This window comes from Pan troglodytes, chromosome 9 (assembly GCF_028858775.2).
Source record: "Pan troglodytes isolate AG18354 chromosome 9, NHGRI_mPanTro3-v2.0_pri, whole genome shotgun sequence".
NCBI lineage: Eukaryota > Metazoa > Chordata > Mammalia > Primates > Hominidae > Pan > Pan troglodytes.
Genome location: NC_072407.2, coordinates 17,773,969 through 17,801,925, shown reverse-complemented (window position 1 = coordinate 17,801,925; position 27,957 = coordinate 17,773,969). Strand labels below are relative to the sequence as shown.

General features: G+C 36.9%; 1 protein-coding gene across 4 annotated transcripts in view; it reads right to left on the bottom strand.

Annotated features, from left to right (window-relative positions):
- FAR1 (fatty acyl-CoA reductase 1) overlaps positions 1-27,957 on the bottom strand; it is a 63,281-nt gene that overhangs the window by 30,112 nt on the left and 5,212 nt on the right. For all 4 annotated transcript variants that reach the window (XM_001171908.5, XM_009459978.4, XM_009459980.4 and 1 more), the window contains exons 2-3: positions 6,408-6,603; positions 878-1,053 (exon numbers count right to left, since the gene is read on the bottom strand). In XM_001171908.5, the coding sequence (XP_001171908.1) occupies positions 878-1,053; positions 6,408-6,596 (365 nt within the window). In that variant the 5' untranslated portion in view covers positions 6,597-6,603. The remainder of the gene's footprint in view (positions 1-877; positions 1,054-6,407; positions 6,604-27,957) is intronic.

The window sequence follows — 27,957 nt, the reverse complement described above, 5'->3', positions numbered from 1 at the left end:
GATGCGTACAATGTATAGTAATTAAATCAGGGTGACTGGCACATCTATCATCTTAAACACTTATCATTTCTTTGTTAGAGCATTCAATATCCTCCTTTTAGTTATTTATCTTTAAAACATTTTAAAGACAACATTTTACATTTCAAGTAGCTTTGAAACCTATACCAAGTCTACACCATTTTAATTGGCATGAGACTATACAATTAGATTAACATTATAAAAACTGTATTTTTAGACACACTGTCAAAAAGAATGCTCTGAATTCAGAACCATTATTTGAAATGCATACTCATTAGATTTTTTTAAGAATAGTGGACATTTAGAGTCTTAACTTTTTCTTGCAACAGGAATCTTGAAAGAAGTCTAAATTATTTTTTAAATTAAATTTATGTCCAACATACCTTGCCCCTAGCACTACTGCAAAAGTTTGAAAATAAAAAGGTGTGATTTAAATTTATAACCAATTTTTCCTTATCCTGTAAAACCTGAGCCTAATTTTGTTTATTTTCACATGGATATGATGTAGATTAGAAGAATAAAGCTGCTGGGGTATAGGCTTCTGAAGAAAGAGAAGACAAACACTATTAGTTGTTAAGACTAAGTTTTCTTCTACTCCACTTTTTGCCTCTTCCCTGTTGCATGTTTAAATTCATGGCAACTTCTTCCAATAAACATGTATTAGTTATCCAAGGTTTTTAAACTGAGAAGAAGAAGAAGAAAATTCTTTTAACACTCTGTAGGACACTGAAAGCCACAGTTAACATAGGCAAATAGTATCAAATCACATTCAAAACAACTTGACTAAAAAGTAGAATTAAAATGAGATTTTTTAATAACTATACTGAAGTTCAAATATTATATAATTACTTGTACTTACCTTAAATTTTCATTAAACCTTACTGTAGCTGCACAGTGGAATATAATATTGGTAGAATCTATGATCACCTCTTTATCTTCTTCACTGAGAGCCAGTTTAGGTTGGGTGAGTTCGCTGTTGATTGCTATAATCTTCTCTCTAAAATCTGGATTTTCATCTCTCAATCTGTCAAAAAGCTATCAAGGGGGAAAAATATTTATTTTACGGCAGTATTTTTCCACTTTCTAAAACTCATTATCACCATTTTTTCCCACCAAGGATGACTATTTTTTAAGAAACTTAAACTATACAATTCCTAAAGTTGCTATTCTTAATTGCCATTATTCTGTATAGAAAACACCCTATGAGGCCCATGCTATTATCCTCATTTTGCAGATAAGGAATCTGAGACTCAGAGCAGTTAAGGAGTTTGCTAAGTACACAAAGCTGGTAGTTCACAAAGTTGAATTTGAACTGTCCATGCCTTGGCTGATTAGATTGTATCACCCCTCAGAATAGACTTCAGCAATACAGACATTAGGACAATGTTTAAAATGATCATTCAGATTTCTAAAATCTAGATCTTAATTTTTCACTTCATTTTTATTTTATTCCCTTTTAGTAGATTAGAAAAAACACGATTTACATTCTACCTAAAATCTTAGAACAAATTTTTAAAAAGGAAAACAAAGTCAATATGTTCAAAGAAAAAGTTGGTAAGCAAACGCAAACCAGAAACTGAACAAACTTCAGAAGTATTACATATATAGGATTTAAGCTGAACATTAAACATTCTTTAAGTGTACCCAAAGGAATAAATTTTGCTAGACAATCAGATCACAAAATGATTACAGTTTAAAGGCATATTCAATTGTGAGTCAAGTTTAACTTTTTATCCCAGATTTGACAGAGAAACACTGATGCCACCTCTAGGTCACTGCTCTATCACACTTTGACTCTCCATTTGAAGTTCAAACTTGCAGTTTAAGCAGGATTCTTAACCTAAGAAGAAAGTCTATATAACACATCAGTGCTCACTTCCACATTCCTGGATGACTTTAGTATAAACAGTCTTCCCGCTCCTACTGATAGCTCCTACTGCTACTTCCACTGCTAGCACATGACTTGAATATTAATGTTTTCTTATATTAATTAAAAAAATAAAAACTTACTGAGTATTTCATATGAGCCAGGCAGGCACCTTCTAGATTCTAAAGACACAAGGAAATGGCCTTTGGTCCAAGTAAATGTACAATTAAAATATAGTGTTAAGCAATAACAGGTAAGTGTTACGGGCCTGCATAGGAGAAACAACTAATCCAGCTTTAAAAGACCACACACAAGCTGGCTTCTCAGAGAAAATGACATTTAACAGAATGTGTGTGTGTGTTAGGGACAAAAGTGAGGGAGGAAGGCCCTGAAATTACAAAGTAGAATAATAGTGTTTCCAGGCAGAGGAAGTAGCATGTATAACCCCTTAGAAATCAGAAGGCATTAATATGCTTGGGAAATTAAAAATAATTCAGTCAGCCTGGAACATAGAGTATGCAGGAAAAGCAGCTAGAGTTGTATGGAGATAAGAAAGGCCAGATAACTGTGCCTTTTAAGCCACATTAAAAAGATTAATTTTATCTGGGAGTCATGGTGAACTACTGATAAAGATTTTTTTTTTTTTTTGAGACGGAGTCTTGCTCTGTTGCCCAGGCTGGAGTGCAGTGGTGCGATCTCGGCTCACTGCAAGCTCCACCTCACGGGTTCACACCATTCTCCTGCCTCAGCCTCCAGAGTAGCTGGGACTACAGGCGCCCGCCACCACGCCCGGCTAATTTTTCTGTATTTTTAGTAGAGACGGGGTTTCACCATGTTAGCCAGGATGGTGTCGATCTCCTGACCTCATGATCCCCCCGCCTTGACCTCCCAAAGCGCTGGGATTATAGGCGTGAGCCACCAGCCCGGTCGCTATTGACAGATTTTAAGCAGAGAGGTGATACAAGCATGTTCATAATTTTTAAAAAATCCTTTGGCAGTAATGAGTTTTAGGACACTCTTGTGGTTGCCCATATTAAGATATTTACTTGTCTGAATCAAAATAACGGCAATGAGATTCAGGATGTAACATTCAGGATGTAGTCATTTTGGCTTATGACTGAATTTGAGAGATAAGGAATGCAAACTTCATTAGGGTAGGGTCCATATCTATTTTGCTCAGCATACAAGTCCAAGAGAGCAGATCTTGCCTGGCAAGATAAAGACTTTAAACATTTGTTAAGTGAATAAATTCAGTAGACTAATGAACTCAGGGAGAGAAAGAAGTACTGTTTTGGAGATACAAATTCAGTCTTCTGAATGTCGAGTGTAAAGTGCCTGCATGACACCCCAGAAGACAGGTCTAGTAAAGGTGACTGGCTTTGTGGGTCTAAGTTCAGGGAGAGAGCTGGACTATCAACATAGATTTTACTAACCACATACAGGTAGTAACTGAAGCCCTGGGAGTAGAAAAGAGTTTATCCAGGTAACAGCAATAATAAGGACCCAAGATCCTAACTATATGAAACTAAATCCAAATCTAATTTAAAGGACATCCATTCATCTCACATAAAACAGAGGAAGGCTGAGTAACCATCTCACTGGACCTAGTGAGATAACAAGGCCTAAGCCTGAAACTTGAAGAATATCAATCCTTATGGGGCAAGCAGAGGAAAAGGAACCTAAGGAATGACTAAAAAAGTACTTTTTAACACCCTGATTCGTACTTCTTCATTCTCCTAATTGCTGATGACCTTTAATTTCCTTTAACATCAGTTATCTATACCACTACCACCAGGACATGATCATGCTGCTCTTAAATTTGCTAGATCTTAAATGTGATACTCTTCCCTTCTCTAGCCAACATCTCTTTACTCAATACCATCTTTTCTGGTGCTTTCAACCCACTAGTACCCAATTAGTTCCTACTTTACTACGTTTACTAATGCCTTTTTAATATCCTTGATTCTTTCCTGAATTTACTTCATGATCAACTACTTCATTTTATTTTTTATTTTTTTGAGATAGGGTCTTACTCATCACCCATGCTGGAGTGCAGTGGCGCAATCTCAGCTCACTGCAACCTCTGCCTCCCAGGTTCCAGCAATCCTCCCACCTCAGCCTCCCGAGTAGCTGGGACCGCAGGCATGCACTACCACGCCTGGCTAATTTTTGTATTTTTTAGTAGAGATGGGGTTTCTCCATTATTGGCCAGGCTGGTCTCGAACTCCTGGCCTCAAGTGACCCACCAGCCGTGGCCTCCCAAAGTGCTGGGATTATAGGCATGAACCACCGTGACAGGCCATGATCAATTATTTTAATTCAATCTTCATCACCCAATGGAGTTTCTGTTACCTGAGACATTCCCATAAGTCATGGTACTTGACCAGGGGTGATTTTGGTCCCCAACAGACATTTGGTGATGTCTAAAAACATTTTTGGTTGTCACAAGAGTGAGTGAGGCCAGGAATGCTGCTGATAACCCTACCATGCATAGAACAGGCCTCCAGAACAAAGAACTAGCCAGCCCAAAATGTCAATGGTGCTGAAGCTGAGAAACCCTGCTATAAGTCAATGTCCCATATGGTGGTATGTGCTTTTGGCCTTATGTTCTTTATACCTATTTCAAAATCAGAGTAGACCATACCTAAAATTTCTTACTAACTTTAAGTGTACACTCACTGCTATTTGACATAAAAAGGACTCATTTTCATGGACTCACCAGCAATGCTATACATAATGGAGAATACATGGCTTTAGGATTAAGTGGTAGGATATGCCAGGAGGTAACTGAAGGCATAAGATAAAATTATATAATTTTATGGAGTATCAAGTTAAGTCAAATATTTGGGGGAAAAACTTTTTTTTATTGAAAATAATAGCTGTATGTTCAGGCTAAACCACTGAAGTTCAATGAAACCTCAGGCTCTAAGTAGAAAATACTCCTTCTCTTAGGCTTAGTGTGGAAGAAATTTTAGAAGCACTGCTCTGAAGACCCCGAAGAAGATGCCCAAGTCTTCTTCATGTTTTACTCAGACCCTCAATTCTGGCCAGCACATCAACTTAAATATCTGTTCCTATCTCCTCCTGACACGTCTATCACTCCCTCTTCCTTCCCTCTTAAAAACTGTCTAAAAAGCCAGGAACGTATCTTACTTATCCCTGAATTCCACCCCCTACAACAAGTCAAGTGCCCAGGACTAAGCAGGCACAATAAATATTATCTAAAAAATAAAAAGTGAGTAAGAACAAATAACCCCTCACTGGGGGGAGAGGAGTATCAGGAGAAAAATTAAAACATACCAATTACAAGTGGTTCATAATAAAAATGCCAAGATGAGTAAACAAAGGGCAGAGACAGCAACAAAACATACATGTAGACATTTTACTTAGAACAAGCCTTGTGGTTTTACAGCCCCATTGATGACTCCTTCCTTGTAGGTTTTAAGGGAAGCAAAGGATTCCAGAAGGGTTCAGCAAAGAATCAGAGAGAAAAAATGATTAAGGGAGACTAATGTAGACTAATTTGAATAATTTAAAAGTATAATAGTATTTTTTAAACTTCTAAGAAAGAATCTTACATCCCATCATTAAAAAATAAAACCAACATAATGAGGAATATCTGTTGCATGGTGTCAAACAAATGCTGACGTGATATGACAATTAATTCCAAAGAACTATCATAAAGGTATATGAAGTTCATTCAAAGTCAAAAGTCTGGTTGGTTGCTATGAAGAGGCTTGCTACAGTTTCAGGATTTTTTAAGAGGCCTATACGAATGTAGATATTCAAATGAGTGTTATTCTAATTGTAAAATAAATGCTCTACTTGAAATTCCTTTTTGAGATATGCCTGCAGTCAGATTCCTTATGTGTACCAAAATTGAGCTTATAGCCTTCCGATTCAACTTACTATTTATTAGTAAATGTCAGATAAATTCATTCATTTTGAGAGAGTTCACAAACTTATGATCGTGAAATAATTTTATTCTAGCTCATTTCCATTTTTTCTTAGTAATATTTTTCCAAAGGCTCAAAATATATGACATATTATATTCTATATGGCCCCTCTGTCATCTGTTAAATGGGAATATGTGACTTCTCTACCTCCTAATACTGTTGTGGGGGAGTAAGTGGTGTTTATAAATTTTATCAAAGCATAGTGTCTTACAGAATAGTAGGTAGTCTCACTACCTAATTACTATTATTATCAAGGCTATTTAAATTATTTAGTAGTTACAAACAACCTGCCTCAAATGTTCTAAAAACATACTTTAAATACCTACCATAAAGGTAATTTAGAGCTTGTTATACAATTTTGCCAGTCACAGAGGAAAACTTTTTCTCCTTGTGATTCACAAGTCATATCCAGTTTCTTGCCATCCTGTAGGAACTTACTGAGTTTTTTTTTTTACTAATTTTTTCAGAATACTGAAGAAATATACCAAGCTATTGACGACTACAATAATTATATACACAAGCACACGCTTTTTTCTTCGTTCTGAGTGCTCATTTTCCATACTTACCTTGCCACTAAGGACTTCTTCCACTCGCTCTTGTGGTGTCTGTCCAGCTTTCTGCCTCACCAAAACATATACTGAATTCACCTTAGGACAAGACCTCAGCAACTTTTCCAGAAGCACCTTCCCTAGAAAACCGGTAGCTCCTGTGAGGAGGACATTCTTGCCTTCATAGTATTCTGGGATTGAAACCATTTTGATCCTAAGAAAAACATGGCAAATAAGCATTAGTTTAAGGATTCACCATCATTCTTACATACTAAAAATCTCTTGGTATTCAAATAAGTATTTTAAAAAGCAGACAAAAGTCAAAATAGAACATTAACAAGAGAGGACTCTAACCTCAAGTTCATTATAGTAAAGTGGAAAGAAGAATGAGAACTATAGCTTATTTTTAACCCTGTGTTTTTCCCTTGGATCACCTCAGACAAGTCACTCGCGTTCTCTGGACCTGAGTTTCTTTGGTACAATTTGTACTAAAGGATGTCTAAAAATTCCTTCCAGCAATAAGAACTCAAATCTTCATTCAACCTCAGTTATACCCTAAACACAAATGAATGGTGTTTCTCTGACTCCAAAGGGATTTATAACACCAAATACAGGTCAGCAGCAAGACTCAATTACCTAGCTTGTGTAACACTGGAGGTGTCATATTCACGTATCAACACCAATTGAAACAAGAAGAGGTGACACCGAGCCCTTTCTACTACGTGTCTCTTAGTGACAGTATATCCAAAAGGGGCTTAAATCTCCCCTTTTAAAAAGTTAGAGTAAGAAATACATGAGCTGACTTATCTTCTCTACCCAAATTCCTCTGAAACAGCAGAAAAGACATATTAAGAAAACAACCATAATGAAAGGAAAAATAAAAACAAGGTGCAGAAGAATTCATGTATTATGTCACTACAAAAAGCTCTAACACATTCAAAACAATGCTCTGTATTGTTTAGCAATGCATACAGATGGAAAAATATTAATAGATGCATGAGAGGGAGTGCAATACAACCAGAGAGAGAATAAGGAGCTTGAATTGTATTTATGTTTTATTTAAGCTGCGGAGTAGATACATGTGATTTATGTCCAAATTTTTCATAATTAAAAAATATATGTTCATAACAACCTGGAAAAAATAGCTCCATTAAACCAAGTCAAACAAAAAGGAAGAAAGAAAAGAAACAGAAGAATTTCTAGAAGAAACAGGTAAGACTGAATTGGTAGAATAGCCATACCAGAAGAAACAGCAACCCAAGCAAAACAAGGACAGGAAAGGACTATAATGAGGCAAGAGCTCTTTTTACCAATCCCCTAAATGGAACCTGGGAGAAAACATCAAGGTCAGGATCCAAAAGCTGGACTAAAGCATAAGGAAATCAAGATAATTAAAAGATTGCTCACAGAACAGCAGAGCTACTCATGACAGTCTTACTTTCTGCATAAACTTTGGCTCCCAGGCTTAGTATCTAGATCTGATTGAGAAGAGCATCCAGCATGGGTACTAGGGACAAAAGAGAACTGGAATTGAGCCTGATGGTTGCTCCAAACATCCACAAACGAAGGTGGGGGGAGGCAGTGGATCAGGAGAGAGCAAACAAAAACAAACAAAAGGAAAAAGCATTTATAGCGCTCAGAATACATTTTAAGTCCTCAGCCTCTGCTGCCGGCCTTAATGCAAGCTTGTCCAACCCATGGCCCAGGATGGCTTTGAATGCAGCCCAACACAAATTCATAAACTTTCTTAAAACATCATTAGCTTTTGTGTGATTTTTTTTTAAGCTCATTAGCTGTCGTTAGTGTCAGTGTATTTTATGTGTGGCCCAAGACAATTCTTCTTCCAATGTGGCCCAGGGAAGCCAAAAGCTTGGATATCCCCACCTTAAAGGAAACTCATGCAGAGTTCTCAATCATACCATCTGTGGAAAAGCTCTTTTGAGAAAACAGACCTCAAAAAACTAGAGGAAGCCACTATCAGCTACCAAAACCAACCACCCTATTCCATTATAAATACAAATAGATAACCACGGATCACCAGATATTTGAAAAATACCTACAAAATAAAGAAAGACCAAAATGAAAAGCAATAGAACTACAAAGGAAACTAAGGAAAAATTTTAAGAAAATTTAAATTCCTATATTCTCTAAGTTGTTCACAAGACTGCTGCATCCATAATATAATTACTAAAAAAGGAAACAATATGAAAGCATTTAGAAAATGGAAATTCAGGTGTAAGTACAAAATCCAATAAATAAATAGACCATTAAAATTAATAGCCCCCAAGCGAATTTAATGTCACCTGATTACAAGGTTTATATGGAGAAAAAATGTATTTCTGTATACCAATAACAAATAGTGAAAAATTTTAAACTCAAAATTATACCACTTAAAACAGTATAAAACACCAAAATTACAGAAAAAAATAAGTGTTGGTGAAGACGTACAAAAATTAGAACAATCATACACTGTTGGTGAGACTGTAAAATGGCTCAGCTGCTGTGGAAAAACGTTTGGCAGTTCCTTAAAAAGTTAAACAGAATTATCATATGACCCAGCAATTCCACTCCTAGGTAAACATACCAAAAAACTGAAAACAGGTTCTCAAACAAGTTGACACAGGTTTGTAAGGTTAAGTATCCCCAATCCGAAATGCTTTGGACCAGAAGCATTTCATAGTTCAGATTTTTTTCAAATTTGGAATATTTGCATTATGCTTACTGGTTGAACATCCCCAATCTGAACATATGAAAACTGGAAGCATTTCCTTTGAGCATCATGTTGGTGCTTAAAAGTTTTTCCTTCTGGGGAAAGTCTCACTCTGTCACCCAGGCTGAAGTGCAGTGACGCAATCTCGGCTCACTGCATCCTTTACCTCCTGGTTCAAGAGAGTCTCCTGCCTCAGCCTTCGAGTAGCTGGGACTACAGGTGCCCGCCACCACGCCCAGCTAATTTTCATATTTTTAGTAGAGATGGGGTTTCTCCATGTTGGCCAGGCTGGTCTTGAACTCCTGACCTCAAGTGATCCACCCACTTCGGCCACCCAAAGTGCTAGGATTACTGGCATGAGCCACCACACCCGGTCAAAAGTTTTGAATTTTGGAGCATTCTGAATTTCAGATTTTTTGGATTAGGGATACTCAATCTATAGCAGCACTGCTCACGATAGCCAAGTGGCACAAATAGCCCACATGTCAATCAGCAAATGAATAAACAAATTGTGGTTTATACATACAATGGAATACTACTGAGCCATAAAAAAGAACAAAGTTCTGATACTTACTACAACATGGATGAACCTCAAAAATACATCAAATGAAAGAAGTCAGACACAAAAGGTCACATACTGTATGATTCCTTTCATATGAAATATCCAAAACAGATACATTTACAGAGACAGAATGCAAACTGGTAGTTGCCTGTGCCTGTGGCATAGGGGAATAGTTGAGTATAGAGAAACTGCTTAAGGAGTTTTACTTTCGAATGATGAAATGTTTTGGAACTAGATAGAGGTGGCAGTTGCACAACACTGAATGTACTAAATGCCACTGAATTGCTCACTTAAATGGTGCTATGATTTGAATGTGTCCCCTCCAAAATTCAGGTTTTGCCAATGTGGTACTATTAAGAGAAGGGTTCTTTTAAGAGGAGATAAGGGCAGGAGGGCTCCTTCCTCATCAATGGGATTAAGGGCCTCATAAAAGTGGCTTCACTCAACATTGTGCTAGTTTGCTCTCTTGCTTTTCTTTCTGCCTTCTGCCAGGTGAGGACACAACATTCCTTCCCCCTAGAGGGTTCAACAACGTGCCATCTTAGAAGCAGGGAGCAGCTCTCATCAGACAACCAAAACAATTGGTACATTTTGATCTTGAACTTCCCAGCCTCGAGAATGGTGAGAAATAAATTTCTGTTCTTTATAGATTACCCAGTCTAAGATATTTTGTTATAGCAGCACAAAACAGACAGACACAAATGGTTATTTTATATTATGTGAATCTCATCTCAATAAATTATTTTTTAAAAAACCATCAAGAATTGGAAAAGGATAGAAAAGATATATAAGACCTCTATTCTAAAACCTACTAAATACTGACAGAAATTAAACAACACCTAAATAAGTGGAGACATATACTATATTCCTAGATTGGAAGACTGAAGATGTCAATTTACCATCCTTAAAGTCAATATAATCCCAATCAAAATCTACGCTGTTTTTTTAATATGGAAACTGAGATTTTAAAATGTTTATGGAAATACAAAGGGCCAAGATTAGCCAAGACAAACATAAATAACAAAGATGGAGAACTTACATTACCATATATTGAGATGTATTATAAAGCTACAGGAATGTGGTATTGGGACAAGAAGAGAATGGTGCAGAGTCAATTATCCATATAGAAAAAATGAAATTTTGAACTCTATCTCACACTATACACAGAAATTCAGATAAACTGGAGATCTAAATGTGAAAGGTAAAACAATTATGTTTCTACAAGATTACAGAGGAGGACCATTTCCATGACTTTCATGCAGTCATTTCTTAAACAGAACATAAAAAGGAAAATATTGCTAAACTGGACAAAACTAAAATGAAGTTTATCCCAAGACATTAACAATAAAGAGAAAAGGCAAACCAGAGTAAAAGATATTTGTAATATATATATAATGAAAACATTAATATCTAGAATACATAAATATGTAAATTCCAAATCAATGAGAGATAAACCAATAGAAAAATGGGAAAGGCTTGAACAAACAAGAAAAGAAAGTATACAAATGGGCATTACAAAAAAGGATTGGGCCAGGCGCGGTGGTTCACACCTGTAATCCCAGCACTTTGGGAGGCTGAGGCGGGCAGATTACCTGAGGTCAGGAGTTCAGAGACCAGCCTGGCCAACATGGTGAAACCCTGTCTCTACTAAAAATACAAAAATTAGTCGGGCGTGGTGGCACACGCCTTTAATCCCAGTGACTTGGGAGGCTGAGGCAGGAGAATTGCTTGAGCCTGGGATACGGAGGTTGCAGTGTGCCAAGATCGTGCCACTGCACTCCAGCCTGGCCGACAGAGCAAGACTCTAACTCAAAAAAAAAAAAAAAAAAAAAAGATCGAAATGACAGCACATGAAAAGGGGCTCAACTTCATTAGTTATCAAGTTAAAACCCCTATGTGATCCCACTACACTGACCCTCAGAATAAGGGTGCACAATAACTGGAACTCTCATCTTACTGCTGGAGGAAGTACAGGTTGATATGATACTTAGGAGATGGTACTACCCACTAAAGCTGAACATTCACATATCATAGGACCTAGAAATGTACCCAATAGAAATAAGTACATATGTTCATCAAAAGAACAAGCAAGTATGGTTATAACAGCACCATTTTTGTTGGCCCAAAATAAAACCCAAGTGTTCATCAACAATATAACATATACAGTGTGGTATATGCATATGATGAAATATTTAAAAACAATAAAAATGAAGGAACGATCGCTAAAACACATGTGGAGGGATCTCACAAAGGGAGCGTTGAGCTAGTAAGGCCAGGTAAAAAAGTGTGTACTACTATATGATGCCATTTATATAAAGTTCAAACTAGGCAAAACATCTATGGCCAAAAGTCTTGCAGGGAAGAAGAGGGAGTGACCAGAAGGTAACATGAAGGAGACTTCTGGGATACTGGTGATGTTCTATTTCTATTTCTTGATCTGGGAGGCTCATTTTTTAAAAATTCATCAAGCTGTCCACTTCGAATATATGGACTTTCTGAATTTATTCTATTTCGATAAAACATTTACTTTGAAAAATAAAAACAAACAGGGATCATATGTCCTAGTTTGCCTAGAACAAGCCTGGTTTATACATGCTGTTCCCACTTAATTTTGATTAATTTCTCAGAAGTGTCTCAGTTTGCACAATAAATTATATGGTTACTTTCATTATAATCTACTTCAGGTTTGAGACTATTTCAAGATTTCAGTGACAAAAAGCCTAATTAAAACTACAGAGCATTGAAGTTCAAATGAATGGTCCCAGCTACTCTTGAAGGCTGAGGCAGAGGGATCACTTGAGCCCAGGAGTTCAAGGTCAGCCTGGGCAACACAGAAGACCCCATCTCTTAAAAAAAATAAATAAATAAAACGGTTTGATGTCAATAACCTCATATGGGAGATATGAAGAATAATTCTGCATCAATATACTTCCTAACAAGTAGGTATTAATGACAATTACATACTCAATATATATTAAATACTATACTGAGAACATACCTAGATCAGCTAATTCTTTGAGCTTTATTTTTTTCTTATGTAAAAATTTATTCAACAAATATTTATTAAGGGCCTACTAGGTACCAGGCACCAGAAAGTTTTCCATAGGTGTACATATGCATGTAAGACAGGGAAAGATATTAAGCAGTTTTCCCTCTAACAATTGAGAAATTAGAGCCTGGGATGAGTTCAACCCTAAAAAAAACCCAGAATGATGTACTTTCTTCAGTTATCAAGACATCTGCCCTACCAAAGCCTAAACAGCTAATCTGTCACCACCAAATAGCAGAAAATAAATATTCTGTTAGGCTTAATTCTCCTCAAGCCTAACAGAATAAAGATTGCTTGCTAAGAGAGTTGTAGAATGAAGCAGCTTCTTTCAAAGCTATTAACAAGTGATTTTATACTACTATAATGACTTACACAGTTTTCCTCCTAGGGAAAAAAAAAACAATTCCCACAACTTAGCATAATGCCACCAAAAACTTCACAAGCACTAAATATTTTTTTTTTTTGCTGCCAACAAGAGACTCATTTTATTTTTTTATTGTGCATTTTGATATTTATTTTCAAATTTTTTTAATTTTATTATTATTATACTTTAAGTTTTAGGGTATATGTGCACAACGTGCAGGTTTGTTACATATGTATACATGTGCCATGTTGGTGTGCTGCACCCATTAACTCGTCATTTAGGATTAGGTATATCTCCTAATGCTATCCCTCCCCCCTCCCCCCACCCCACAACAGTCCCCGGTGTGTGATGTTCCCCTTCCTGTGTCCATGTGTTCTCATTGTGCAATTCCCACCTATGAGAACATGCGGTGTTTGGTTTTTTGTCCTTGCGATAGTTTGCTGAGAATGATGGTTTCCAGCTTCATCCATGTCCCTACAAAGGACATGAACTCATCATTTTTTATGGCTGCATAGTATTCCATGGTGTATATGACAAGCACTAAATATTTTTAAACTCTGCCTCTGGCTCAAAGGAAAGCCGCACTAATTTGAAAAGAAATGTATTCTTGGCTTCCCCATTCAACCAATACACTTCACCCTACAAACTTATTGGCAAAGCCAATAAAAATGAAAGTTCTTTTAAGGGAAGTTCAGACTTGTCCTATCTTCCACAGTCCTGCCAGAGTGGCCAGAAGCAACTAGAAAAGCAAAAGCCATGAAAGGAATGCTGACAATCCTTCCAGAGCATGCTGTTCAGATTCCTGCTACACAGCAAGATATCTACAAGCGCCTGTCATCTGTTGAGAAGTAGCTGCACCACTGCAATATGAGAAAAGCTGCAGCATTAGCATTCCCACACGCTTGGGAAGGGGACGACAGGACTGTGAAAGGTAATTTACATTTATTTTCACTGTTCTCGAGCTGCTTTAGGAAATAGCACCTAGCAGTCGTAGCTAGCTATTTTGTTCAAAACACACCTTATCTTTTGACTCAAGTTAAAGAAGCAATCTTTCTGAAGATCAGCAAAATGCTGAGTACCATGTATCACCATTATTTTCAAGGAATTCACTTAGGCTTACTTACAAAGTGGGTTTTCCTAGTGGCTGTAAAAAAAATTATCACATATTTGCATTTATAAATGCATTAAGAGAAACATATTACAAAGCTACTTAAGATATATTTACTTGCTAGGAGTTCAAGTCCAAACTCTGCAATTTAGCAGCTATGAGATCCTAAGATAAAGCTACTACTCTGAACCTGTTTCCTCATTTGCAAAAGAACACGCAGGTCTCATGGGCCAAAAGAGCCTGAAATGACCACAAATGGAGAATCACAGAGAACTTCTAAGGTAACACCCCACTCAATATAAACCTGCACTTTTGTAACATGATTGTATTCTCTTAATAAATGCCCTAATATTAATGGAAGGCTAATCATGTTGTTTCATTAATTTTAGAAACTTCTGGATAATTAAAGACAAGATCCTCTCATCTTCAACTTTTTAAAAGAGTTTTTTTAAACAGATAAAACAATTAAAAGGAGAGATTGGAGTATTCCAATAATCAGAAAAGTGTAAAGCTGGTCCGAAGATAGTGAATTATCACAACTGATTGTTCACAGTTATAGACTGAACTCTTTGCTCTACTTGTTCCCTTCTTCTCACTATTGCACTTGACTAGTCATTTTTTAAAAAGCACAAAAAATTACCACTTTTTTTTAAACGGCAGCTTTTTGGTGCCGAGAAATGAGAATTCCTTTTTCTGTATTAGAATTTAAAACAACTCAAATTAATTAGAACTTTTAACATAATGTTAGCTGATTATTTCAGATACTTGCTAAGCAGTAAGACAAATATGAACAAATATATAAGAAGTGGGGTATGCGGAAAGGAAATGAGAGGAAATTCCATGGGTCAGCCAGGTAGAATAAGAATGAAGTTTTAAAGAGACTCACCAGTGAGGAGAAAAATACATAGTTAAGGGAAGAAAGGGAAAGAAAAATTTATTTAGCACAAACTGTCTCTCTCTCATGCCTTCAGATACTATTTTCCAAAAGTCTCCTTAATAACTTTTTTTGCCTAAGGTCCCTCAGCACGTCTATACGGGTAGGGTGAAATTGGAACCAAATCTTCTAACTAAATCCCACTTTTAGAGAAGGCACATAAAGTTTCTACTTGTCCTTCAGCGAGGTCAAGGCATCACATCATGAATGAGAATTGAGTGCACAGCACTAGAAGAGAAGTTCAGAGAAAGTGAAGGGGTTAAAATAGATGATCTGAAAGGTCCTACCCAGTTCTAAAGTTGTATGACTCACGACAGGAGGAAACAACAGCAGTCTCCACTACAAGGCCTCAGCTTTTACTAACTGCATACAATGGACAAAAATCTGCTCCACAGAAAATTTTAACATATGAAATAAGACAACCTCTTGCTGAGAATCCTTAAAAATTCCACATCATTGCATTAAAAGTTGATGGACCAAACTAGCAACTCAGTATAGAAATTTTACTGTTAAAAAATTCAGGCTCTCTCTTCCTTTCTCCACCATCATTGTGTGTGCTCGACTTGGCTTCTCACCATGTCTTCTCACAAGAGTTTCCGGATTAAGTGTTTCCTGGCCAAGAAACAAAAGCAAAAAATTGTCCTACTCCCAGTGGATTTAGATGAAAACTGGTAATAAAATCAGGTACAACTCCAAAAGGAAACACTGGAGAAGAACCAGACTGGGTCTATAAAGAATTGCACATGAGATGGCACACATACTTATGCTATGTCAAGGTCACAACCATGTTACCATATCAAGCTGAAAATGTCACCACTATCTGGACAGTTGGACACGTCTTATTGGGAATATATTTTTTCTCTCTGTATGTGCTATGAAGGTGCCAGTTGGCTGGGTTCAATAATAAATATGTGAGACCTTGCATTTCAAAAAACAAAAAAAAAAATCAGGTAGTTAAAATCTAAAGGCAATTAGACTTTACCAGGATTTCCCTGAGGGCCATTTCCAGAGGCAGCCAAAACGAGAGGGAGAAAAGTCTACTGTCAACCTTAGAACACTACTCAGAAGACCATCTTCTAGGTGGATTTAATTATTGTCACTATCAATTTGAATAAAAAGACATCATTTTCAGGTAAGACGCACATATCAAAGATCAGTGGCTTTATTTCCAACTCCACCCTACCTGACCCACAGAGAGATCTTACCTAGATAGAATCTTTTATTGAAATATTAGAAACAAAAAACCCCCAAGGCAGTAGAGTTAATAAGGTAAGGTAGAAAACAAGAAGATTTGCGGTCTTGCTTAAGACTAATAATACATTCAAACATGTTTCTACAAATTCCTATACCAAGGTAATCCTATGGATCACTTCAGTTTGAAAATATACACTGTAACTTAAATGCCGTTTTTAAACTTGAATGGCCACCATGTTCACAAAGCAATAAAGTACACAGACTAGTGAGCTATTAGGAAACTAAATGTTTAGTGAAAACATTTTCAATACTGAATGAAATGAGGCCCAGCTTATAAACTGCTCCTTCCTAAATAAGGTAGGCCCTTTATAGAAACAAGCCTTTCAGATAACCCAGCACCAAGACACAATAGAAATCCCTGGGACTCCAAGTCTAGCAGGTTTAGGTTAGAATCTAAACTCACCTGTTTACCTTGCTGTTGAGCTTGCTTACCTGTTTGGGTCTGCAGTTTCTTTATCTTTAAAATACAGATAAAACATCCAACCCACCCAACTCCACCTTATAGCATTTTTGTGAAGATAAACACAAAAGACTGGGCACACAATTACATTTCCTTATGCATCTTCCCTTTACTTCTATGGTAATGATTCTCAGTATGGGCCTTCAGCTGTCAGTCTGATCTGTAATATTTCAGAAATAGTCTAAAAATTTTTAATGTGATGCTCAACCTATGTTTTCCTTCTTTTACTAATCTTTATTACTTAAATTCATTCCATTTCTTTATTAGATGGAAAATGTATTAAAAACATTAGATGGTTACTTATGTATGAAACAAATAATTAACGGGACTCTAACAGGATGGATTTCCTGAATGGAATGTGAAAAATTACTTTCCCTCTCGAGATAATGTTGATCTTGGAAAAGGATGTACCTTCTTCTATCTCCTGCGAGATTCACCTCATTCACAATGTTCACCATGTTCACAAAGCAATAAAGTACATAGAATATACAAATATAGTACAATACACAATATAGTACTGCAGTCAAGTCTAGACTGGCTCTACTTGTATGCATCTTTCTGTATCATCATTTATTGTACAAACCCAGTAACTCACAACAGGTATATTTGTAAGGACTTTTAGTTCCATGTTTTAGCTGCTACACATTTATTTAGGGAAACTAAGTACTGCAATGGAAAGTCTCAAATTGAATATCTAACCATTAAATCCAGCTACCTAAAAATTTCTACCACCTATAGCTATACCTGGAAGTCCAGCCCATTTACGTGTTTTTTCTATTAAAATTGGCTCTTCTGTGCCTTCTGCAAGTAAACAAATTCAAAGTCAAAACCTACCAATGAAGCTAAGCACAGTTGTTCACACCTGTGATCCCAGCACTTTGGGAGCCCAGGCAGGAGGATCACTTGAGGCCAGGAGTTCGAGACCAGCCTGGGCAACATCGCTAGACCCCATCTCTATGAAAAATTGTTAAAAAAAAAAAACAAAAAACTTACCAATGGAGAGACAGTTTTGAGCAAATGGACAAATAACAAAATATTAGTATTTCATCTATGTTTTTTTTACTCCCAATCAGGTGCAATTCCTGTGTTTAACACACCCATATCCAATGCTGCTTTGTCATTTTTTTTTTTGAGATGGAGTCTTGTTCTGTCGGCCAGGCTGGAGTGCAGTGGCGTGATCTCGGCTCACTGCAACCTCCGCCTCCCAGGTTCAAGCAATTCTCCTACCTCAACCACCCAAGTAGCTGGGATTACAGGCACCCACCACCACATCCAGCTAATTTTTGTATTTTTAGTAGAGATGAGGTTTCACCATGTTGGCCAGGCTGGTCTCCAACTCCTGACCTCAAAAAATCCACCTGCCTCAGCCTCCCAAAGTGCTGGGATTACAGGCGTGAGCCACCACTCCCAGCTGTCATTATTTAATTAATTCTGCTTATCTCATTATCTTATCCCTTTCAGCTGGAAGATCACATGGTAGGAGTACTGAAAGAAATTCAAGCAGCAGATAGAAAGTTACGTTAAATAATCTTTTAATATTCATTAGATTGCATGTCTTTAAAAGTAGAAGAAAAAATAACTTCAAATAAATGTCCCTTTAAAAGGGGGAACTGGCTGAGTGCAGTGGCTCATGCCTGTAATCCCGGCACTGTGAGAGGCCAAGGTGGGCAGATTGCTTGAGCCCGTGAGTTTGAGACCAGCCTTGGCAACAAGGCAAAACCCCACCTTGAAAAAAAAAATACAAAAATAAGCCAGTCGTAGTGGTGCACACCTGTGATTCTAGCTACTTGAGAGGCTGAGGTGGAAGGATCACTTGAGCCCAGGAGGTTGAGACTACAGTTAGCCATAATTGTGCCACTGCACTCCAGCCTGGGTGACAGAGTGAGACCCTGCCTCAAAAGTAAAAAACTAAAAAAGTAAAAAGGATAATCAACTTCTAAGAAACAGTCTAAACCAGGAGCTGGCAAAGGTTTCTGTAAAGGGCCAAGTAACAAGTATTTTCCACTTTGTGAACCATACAATCTCAGCAACAACTTCTCAGCTCTGCCACTGTACCAGAAAAGCAGCCATGGATAATAAATAAATGAATGGGTGTGGCTGTGTTCCAATAAAACTTTAAAAAAACAGGAAGACAGTTTGCAGGCCATAGTTTGCCAACCTCTGTTTTAAACAATGATTTCCAATATTCCACAAACATTCAGAAAAATGAAGTATAAATGAGAAAGACATCAATGGGAAAGCAGTACAGTCTAAATATTCGTTGTCTATGATTTCACTACTACTATTGTTACTGACACACTGTAAAATGGGCAACAAATGCTTGTTTGATACAATAATATCTTCATAAACAAAACAACACATTAATGCCAGGCTTCAGAAATATAGATATGCCAGAGGCTGAATGCAAAAGGATGACATGACCTATAGCCTTTTTCAAGATATATATATTTTAAAATCTGTATTTCTAAAAGGAAAGCCCATTAAGATATGCAGGGATGAGGCTTGGGCTGTATTATTTTGCAGAAAAGACTACAAGTGAAGAAGAGCACATAACATAATCCTGTCACAAACTCAGAGAAACTCTTGCCCACTACTTTGTTCAAAAACTTGATATAATAATTAAAAAGCACAGAATTTAAAAGTATGGATGGGAAAGTAGTATGGAATGGAGTATTCTGGCTACCTATCACTACATAACAAAATCACTCTAAAACTTAGTGTTTTAAAACAACCACCATTTTATTTTCTTCCACAATTTTTATGAGTTAGGAATTTGTAAAGGGCTCAGCTAAGCAATTCTGGCTGAGCAGTTCTAGCTCCGGACTTTAGCCTCTTCGATTTTCCCCATGAGATAGTTTGGGCTTCCTTATAGCATGGGGACCTCAGAATAGTCAGATACTTACAAAGCTGCTAATGGCTTAAAGACCAGTATTCTTTTGAGCTAGGCAAAAGCTCTCTCACCTTTTCTGACCTAGCCTTGGAAGTCATACAGTGTAATTTTCTGCCACATTCTATTGGCTACAAGTGATTTACAAGACTGCCCAAATTCAAGGGACTTAAATCCCACCTCAGAATAAGAGAACAGTTAGGGTCTGTACAAGCTCACACATGTGCAATGGAAAATACTGTTGCAACCATCCTTAGAAAATACAGTCTGTCACAAACAGCATCAAGTAACTGCCTGTTACTCTTGAGACTGTCAACCACCAACCCATGTTGGACCTATTTCACAGGACTACGGTACAACGAAGAGTTGTTTCTTACTGTTTTTTTAGCCACTCAAAACCCATTTTAAAAATATGGACTCATGGACCTCACACTTTGAAATATTCTGTCTACCCAACAATCTCATCTACTGAACGAGAATTTCACATTCCCATGTTCAATTAACTTTCCCATGTTCAATTAACTATGAACTCCTGAACCTGGTTTTAGCTGAACTAAGGAGCAAAGTTCTGCAGCATTACCATCTGGAGTTGACACACCTCTAGTCAAAAGCAACACAACTTGTTTTACAGAAGTTAGATTATGAAGAAGCCTCGAGCTAAGTATATCCATTAAGATTTTCTGATAGATTCCCATCTGAAGCATTGAAAACCAATGCTCCAGTGTTTTTCCTACTATATTTTGGTAACTGCAATCATCACTTAATGTTTTGATTAAGACTGCTATGGTTTAGATATGGTTTGTTTGGTCCCACCAAGTCTCATGTTGAAATCTGATTCCCAATGTTGGAGGTGGGGCCTGGTAGGAGGTGTTTGGGTCATGTGGGCAGATTCCTCATTAATGGCTTGGTGCCACTAAGTGTTCTCACTCATAGTGAGAACTGGCTCAGTTCTCAGCCACAAGAACTGGCTGTTGAAAAGAGACTGGCAGCTCTTCCTCTTTCTCTCTTGCTTCCTCTCTCACTGTGTGATGCCTGCTCCCCTTCACCTTACACCAGGAGTGGAAGCCTCCTGAGGCCCTCACCAGAAGCAGATACTGATGCCGTGCTTCTTGTACAGCCTGCAAAACTGTGAGCCACATAAACCTCTTTTCTTTACAAATTACCCAGCTTCAGGTATTCCTTTATATCAATACAAATGGACTAAGACAGACTCAACATCAAAGAAAACATCCTCTGAGCCAGGCACAGTGGCACACAACTGTGTGCCCAACTACTTGGGAGGCTGAAGCAGAAGAAGTGCATGAGGCGAAGAGTTTGAGTCCAGCCTATGCAACAGGGTGAGAACCTATCTCAAAAAAAGAAAACCTCACCTGAAAGAAATCTATAAGCAACAAAAAAAGAGCCAAAATGCAAACCCAAAGTGTACAAATTATTTAGTGTAGTCAAGCTCCTAATAACAGTGGGTTCCTTTTTCCTTTTTCAAAAATTAAGGCTTATTGAGCATTTTCCACAAATAAAGATCAGCTGTAGCATCCTGGTTAACATTTCTTTTTTCAATAAAAGATGCTAGTGTCCAACCCTGTGGTAAGTACCCATTGAAGTAGATATAATGGCCACTTTGTTTGCCTACACAAGCACTGATTTACCAATATTTAACTGTCTATATCCTATTTTCCCCAATACTTCCCCCCAAGGCACTTCTCGGTAGTAAGGAATCTAAAGACGTTCATTAGTTCTTAGGCCACTATACAACTGTTTCATATAATGATGCTGTTCCATAAGCATGGCACTTTGACAAGAGTTAAAATGCTTCTAGGATCTTACTATCCTGTGAAATGTTACACACTGAGAAAAATAAGATTCAGAATTCCTCTGAGTGATGTAAAAATCAAACATAAAGACACCTTTAAAAAGTCAAATTCTACTCTATGAGAGAGGAAATGTCAGTTTTGTAGCACTAAAATTATCTGCTGATCAGAAAACAAATTTTTCAATAATATACATTTTCCTTTGTTTCTGTTTCTGTCCTTAAGGCCAGAATCAGTAGGGTAACTTCTCTACTATAAAGCCTACAGAAGGTGGGCTGTGTTCTTGTTAACACACAGCTTGATAACACTGAATAATAAACAGGAAGAAGCACCCAAAATAACAAAAAAGTACATAGTTCTAACAATTAGTTAAGTTAGTGAAATTGGAGGGGGAAAAAACAGTCTGCTGCTAGCAAAAACATGTATTCAATTTCCTTCTAGGGGAAGAAAACAGTTTTTTTAAATAAGGTAATTCCCGTAAGTCATACATGACTCTTTTTTTAGGTAAACTATTGTGCTTGATCACTTTTTACCTTAATAATAATGTTTTCATATTAAGACATGAAATTTTAATCCTAACACTTTCAGACTCAGAGAAGTGAAACACAGTATTCCAATATACAAAGATATACTAATATTTTAAGTGTACTACCAAAGACAGAGCTTTTCAAACTTTTATAACAGAATTGCAATATCTTTTTTGCTAAAAAAAATTTATAAAATTTGACTTCACAATATACCTGAAGATTTATATAAAATATTTCAAATTACTGAAGTAAAACCGATGTTATAGGAAAACATACCATATTTACCCTGAACACTACATATATACTACATACCGCTTCGCCCAAGATTAACAAAGGTAAATTATGTATGCTTCATATATATGCTGCATTTTCTATTTTTCTTGTGTCACTTTCTTATTGCTGCCTTCTGAATCTTGTTCTCAAGGCTGAACCTAAAAACAGGACTCAGTCCTCCAAGGCAGCATTTGTGGTAAATGGCGCTAGGAAACTATATGCTTTATCCCAACCAGATTAAAGATGTATATTAGCATATCAAAGATTACAAATGTCCTGAGGTAAAAAACAAAAAAAAAAGAAGAAAAAAAAAAACAACCCACTAAATTCTATCTAAGCCCTGCTCTTCATAAATGTCCCAACACAGCTAGGGAAACAATGCTCATGAGAAGCTCAAGGATTACTAAACCAGCCTTCAAAAGTAATGATTTTCCAAGAAAGGGCCAAGCCTCCTGATGGACTATAAATGATTTAGAAAGCATGACCTTCGTGGCCATGCCTGTAACCCCAGCACTTTGGGAGGCCGAGGCGGGTGGATCACAAGGTCAGGAGATCGAGACCGTCCTGGCTAACACGGTGAAACCCCGTCTCTACTAAAAATACAAAAAATTAGCTGGGCATGGTGGCAGGCACCTGCAGTCCCAGCTACTCAGGAGGCTGAGGCAGGAGAATGGCATGAACCCAGGAGGCGGAGCTTGCAGTGAGCGGAGATCGCACCACTGCACTCCTGCCTGGGCGACACAGCGAGACTCAGTCTCAAAAAAAAAGAAAACATGACCTTCCTTTAATCCATAAAGCTACTTATGAATAAACTATTAAGCTAGTTACCAAGAGTTGCAAAAATGAAGACTTTACTAGAATGTAGCAAAAACTTCAATTTGTATTCCACTAGTATATCCAGTTGCTGCAACTGGCAATGCTGCAAGCTCCTACCACATATGCATACTCAAAACGTAGAAGTCCGTAACTTTCAAGAGGGGCACTTGCCATCAGTGAAACTGTGTTGTCTTTAGTTGGTCTTCGTTTTCAATTGTCATTATTCTTGCCTTTTAATTAAATTACCATTAGGTTTGGCTCATCGTTATCAATTTAGTTTTTGGTTATTTTATTATAACTGTAGAGAATATACTGATACAATTCCATCACTAGGATTTGAGGCCTGCAGTTTTCTAATTAGTCTAGACTTTATGACAAGCATATTTTTTGTGATTCAATTAGGAACCATCCATATAGCTCTTCCCAAAAAATGCTCATACCTTGACAATTGTTATTATTCCATTAGAAAGTAGAAATTATTGAGCTAAAGAATGACTCAGCCAAAAGGCTAGGACTAAAAAAGCTTGACAGGCACTGTTCTAAGGGTCCTCACTCTGGCTATGATGCCGCTAATGTACGGGCAAGTCTTAGCCCCAGCCAGCCTTTCCACATGAACCAAATGTGGCAAAAGAACTCAGAATCGGGATCAGTCATGTAAGCAGTAACTTCTTTGAACCTGGATGTCAATGATCCTTCCAGTGTCTAGTTTTGAGTGGGGAAAAAACAGCTTTTAGGAATGTATTTAAATGACTAAATCCCATAACAAACTCTCTTCTCAAAAATCTTTTCCTAGTTTATTTTTAAAACTTTGCCAAGTTCATAGACACAGCTTGCAACTAAATGCTGTTAGGCAAAGATCATCCTAGAAAGGTATAAAAAAGCATGAGGAAAATGTTTTAAGAACTGTGGATTCTTAATATCTGTTTCCAACTGTGGAATGGAATTAAGCTCCTAAAACACGCCTACCCTAATAAATCTTGTAACTATGGGTTATTATGTTAAAGATGGAAGCAGTATATGATGGCAAAGTAAAAACATTATGGTATAACAGTTCAGGGAATTCTTAGCCAATTTACCAATAATCTAGTTACCATGCTAAAGTTAATATACTTCCTTCTCCAAATACTGAGATCCAGAATGAAAAGACAAACAAAATAAATAAGCACAATAGACTTACCAAAAATCAGGTAATGAGAAACAACGCTGTTGGGATTGCCATAACCAACAGACCTTAGGCAGCAAGTCAACCTCTCTGATCACTCTTTAAATTTACTGAAGGAGAGGCCAGATCACTGATTGTTAAAATCTCTTCTGGCTTTCACAGTCTGTATTTTTACTACTATGTATTGGAATAAGTTGTTTCCTACTAGTAGATTAGGTACTTGAAAAATTATTAACTCCAACAGGTCACAAGGGTATCACTTTAAAGCAATTCACCTAATATTCACTGAACTTCGAACAGTCTGTGCACAGCTCTGTGGGGTCAAATGTCCCATTACCAGCTAATTCACCTGTTCCTATCTCCTGAGAATTCTGCTTATGCTCATAATCATTATCATAATTACATTTTAATTACAATCCACAAGTTTTTAAAACCACCTATTTCTAAGAAACTCATTTAGGGCCATTCCTCAAACTAAGTGAACTATGAGCACTTGTATCTCAGGGCTCCACTGAGAATCAATCCTTTGTCAGCCAAAAACAGTTTCTAAGCTCCTGCATTACTTCCGGTTGTTTCAACACAGATGTGAACCTCAAAATACTTTAGCAGATCCTTTCCTCCACAGATCTTAACTGCCTAAGGACACAGTAAGTCAAAGTTTTTACTTCTGGGGGAAAAAAAGGTATTTATGCATTTATTCATTCATATGTCATATATTCTACTTCCTGTTAATCCAGGATGGACAGGAGCCATAAATAAAGTACCACACGCTTATTCCAAAATCTTTAGTGAAATAATTCCTATTTATTAAACTGGCTACAGCTTGTTTTTCCCCAAGAATTCAATTAAGAATGTCTAATTTTTTAATTAGGCATTTGCAATAATAAGCTTTATCATTTTATCACTCTTAATAATTAAAAACACTTGTTTGTAAAAGGCAAGCAGAACACACAGAAAGATAATTGAGTTGAATTTTAGCAGTATGCTTTCTGCCTACACATTAAAGAATAAATTATTAAGACAGAATCCACAGACCCCCCAAGGATATTTGAATGTACATTTTTCTGATGAGATAGCACAACACTTTGAGGAGATGCTCAGAGAAGTTCATGACCTTTGACAAGCAATTTCTGCATTAGGGAATATACTTTAAGATTTTATTCTCAGAATACTTCAAAATAAGCTATAATGGTAACAATTCCCTAAATTCAAGGATTTCTCATGAATTATGCCAACATTTCTGGAAAAAATTTCATGTAAGACAAGAATGATCTAAACTAGATATTTCAAAATAATCTTAAAATTGTCAAATAGTTAACATTTAAGTTAAACACACACACACAACTGCACACCAAAGCTGATGGCACAAACCCACAAACATTCTAACAAGAATGGATCCATTAATACATGTGGTATTAAGATATTTAGAAGGCTTTTTAACAGAACGTGCCAAAAAATTAACCACGAACAGTGATATATTCACAAAGTAGTGTGTCCTAATTTCTGCTACAGCAACCGGCTTTGTTCAAGTTCTGATATAACATCTACACTATGCCAATTACATGTTGTAGTAGTCTAAAAGATAAAGATAGAGAGATACAGATTTAGATATAACTTATTCTATGAAGCCAAAATTAGATTTCCTAACCGCACGCTTTATCCATGTGATTACCCTCACCTTATCCCTGAATGTTCTTTCTCTCTATCGCCACTTGTTTAAGTTCTACTTTCATTCTAAAATAATGTCAGTTCCCACTTAAGAGTCTCTACCACCAATTTTGGCACATGATCCAGTGTTGCTACATTCTGTTTCACATATGTACAGTCTCTTCAATTATATTATCCCTGCCCTACAATAGCTTACTATATCTAATTTCTCGTGCCCAGAACAGTATAATGCTCAAGTCTCAAAATATATTTATATGAACAAATTTGCACCTCACTTGGATTAACATGTCTATTATTATACTTATCACACTGCATGGTAACAACTGGTAAAAAAAAAAAAAAAAAAAAAAAAGTCTAGGGATTTGCTTCAAAATAAAGAAGGAAGTGGATGGAGGTATGGATGAAGCAAGACTGACCACAAGTTAGTAACTCTTAAAGTTGGTGATGTGTGTATTATTGCTGTCAATTTTCCATAATACAAAGTTTAGAAGTTTGCCTCTCCTACTAGTAAGAGGGCTTCTTAAAGACAAGTTCAAGAGTGTTCTTCTTTGTACATCTATCCAATACAGAGCAGACGAATTGAACTTTACTAAACACGTTTCATTCTTTAGGTAGAACTACTTTTCAATGAAACTTCAACATCTTTTTGACGGTACTTTATTTAAAAAATTTTTCATTAGCTCAAATAAAACATATATTCACTCATTCATTATTTTCTGGGTCCCTGCTTCCTAAGATATGCTGTCCTGGTAAATGTAGGATACCAAAAATAATTTATCCTCTCTACTAAATTAAGAAGGGAAAGAAGGAAGATGAAAACAAAATATTGTAAAATGCAGTAATACAGTTTTTAAGAAAGGCATCTAGGGCATCTATGTTTTTAATTAGAAAGAAGGCATACAACCTATTCAAGGAAGACGGGCTTAAAATTTCTCCTCCCCCTCCATTTTACAGATGAGGAAACTAAAGCCCATAGAGGGGAAGTGACTTGCCTAGCAAGTTACACATCAAGTAGCTAACAAAACCAAAATTAAAGCTCAGATCTGCTGATTCACAGTTCAATTTGAATTTTCTTTTTTTCTTTTTTTTTTTTTTTTTTGAGACGGAGTCTTGCTCTGTTGTCCAGGCTGGAGTGCAGTGGCGCTATCTTGGCTCACTGCAACCTCTGCCTCCCGGGTTCAAGCAATTCTTCTGCCTCAGCCTCCCGAGTAGCTGGGACTACAGGTGGGTGCCACCACGCCCGGCTAATTTTTGTAGTTTTACTAGATGGGGTTTTCACCATATTGGCCAGGCTGGTATCAAACTCCTGACCTCATGATCCGCCCACCTCGGCCTCCCAAAGAGCTGGGATTACAGGCGTGAGCCACCGCACCCGGCCCAATTTGAATTTTCTACATCATAATGCTTTTCTGTACACTGTAATGTTAACTAATGAAAGAGAATGAGTTATTTTATTGGTAGTATATATTTCAATTATTTATTAAATCATATTTTAAAAAAATAATAGGATAAGATGGGGAAGGCTGGGAAGAAAAAGTGCACAACAAATTGGTAAGATACTTATGTGTGAAAACTACAGGCATATGCCATGCTTCATCAATTTTGAGATACATTTAAGACATAGTAACCATTTCACAAACATTTTGAAGTAAATATAGACAATATACATCTTCAAAAAATTCTAAAATATGAAAACATACATCTCTAAAGCAAGAAAATATAAGGTATCCTATTAGACACTAAAAAATCACTGTCATTTATTTAGAGGCAGCGTCACAGAGCACAAACACTCAGAGCAAGAGTCTCATCTTCTAAGGTAACAAATACCTAAGGCTTGTGGCATTTTTTTTTCAGTTGAAGGTATAAATCAGTCCTCCTTGCTATTAGTTTCACAAGCATGAGTTTTGGAGTTAGACAAAGAAAGGTTTGAATCCCAGCTCTGTCACTTAGCTCTTCAACCTTGGAAAGTTACTAACTTCTCTGAGT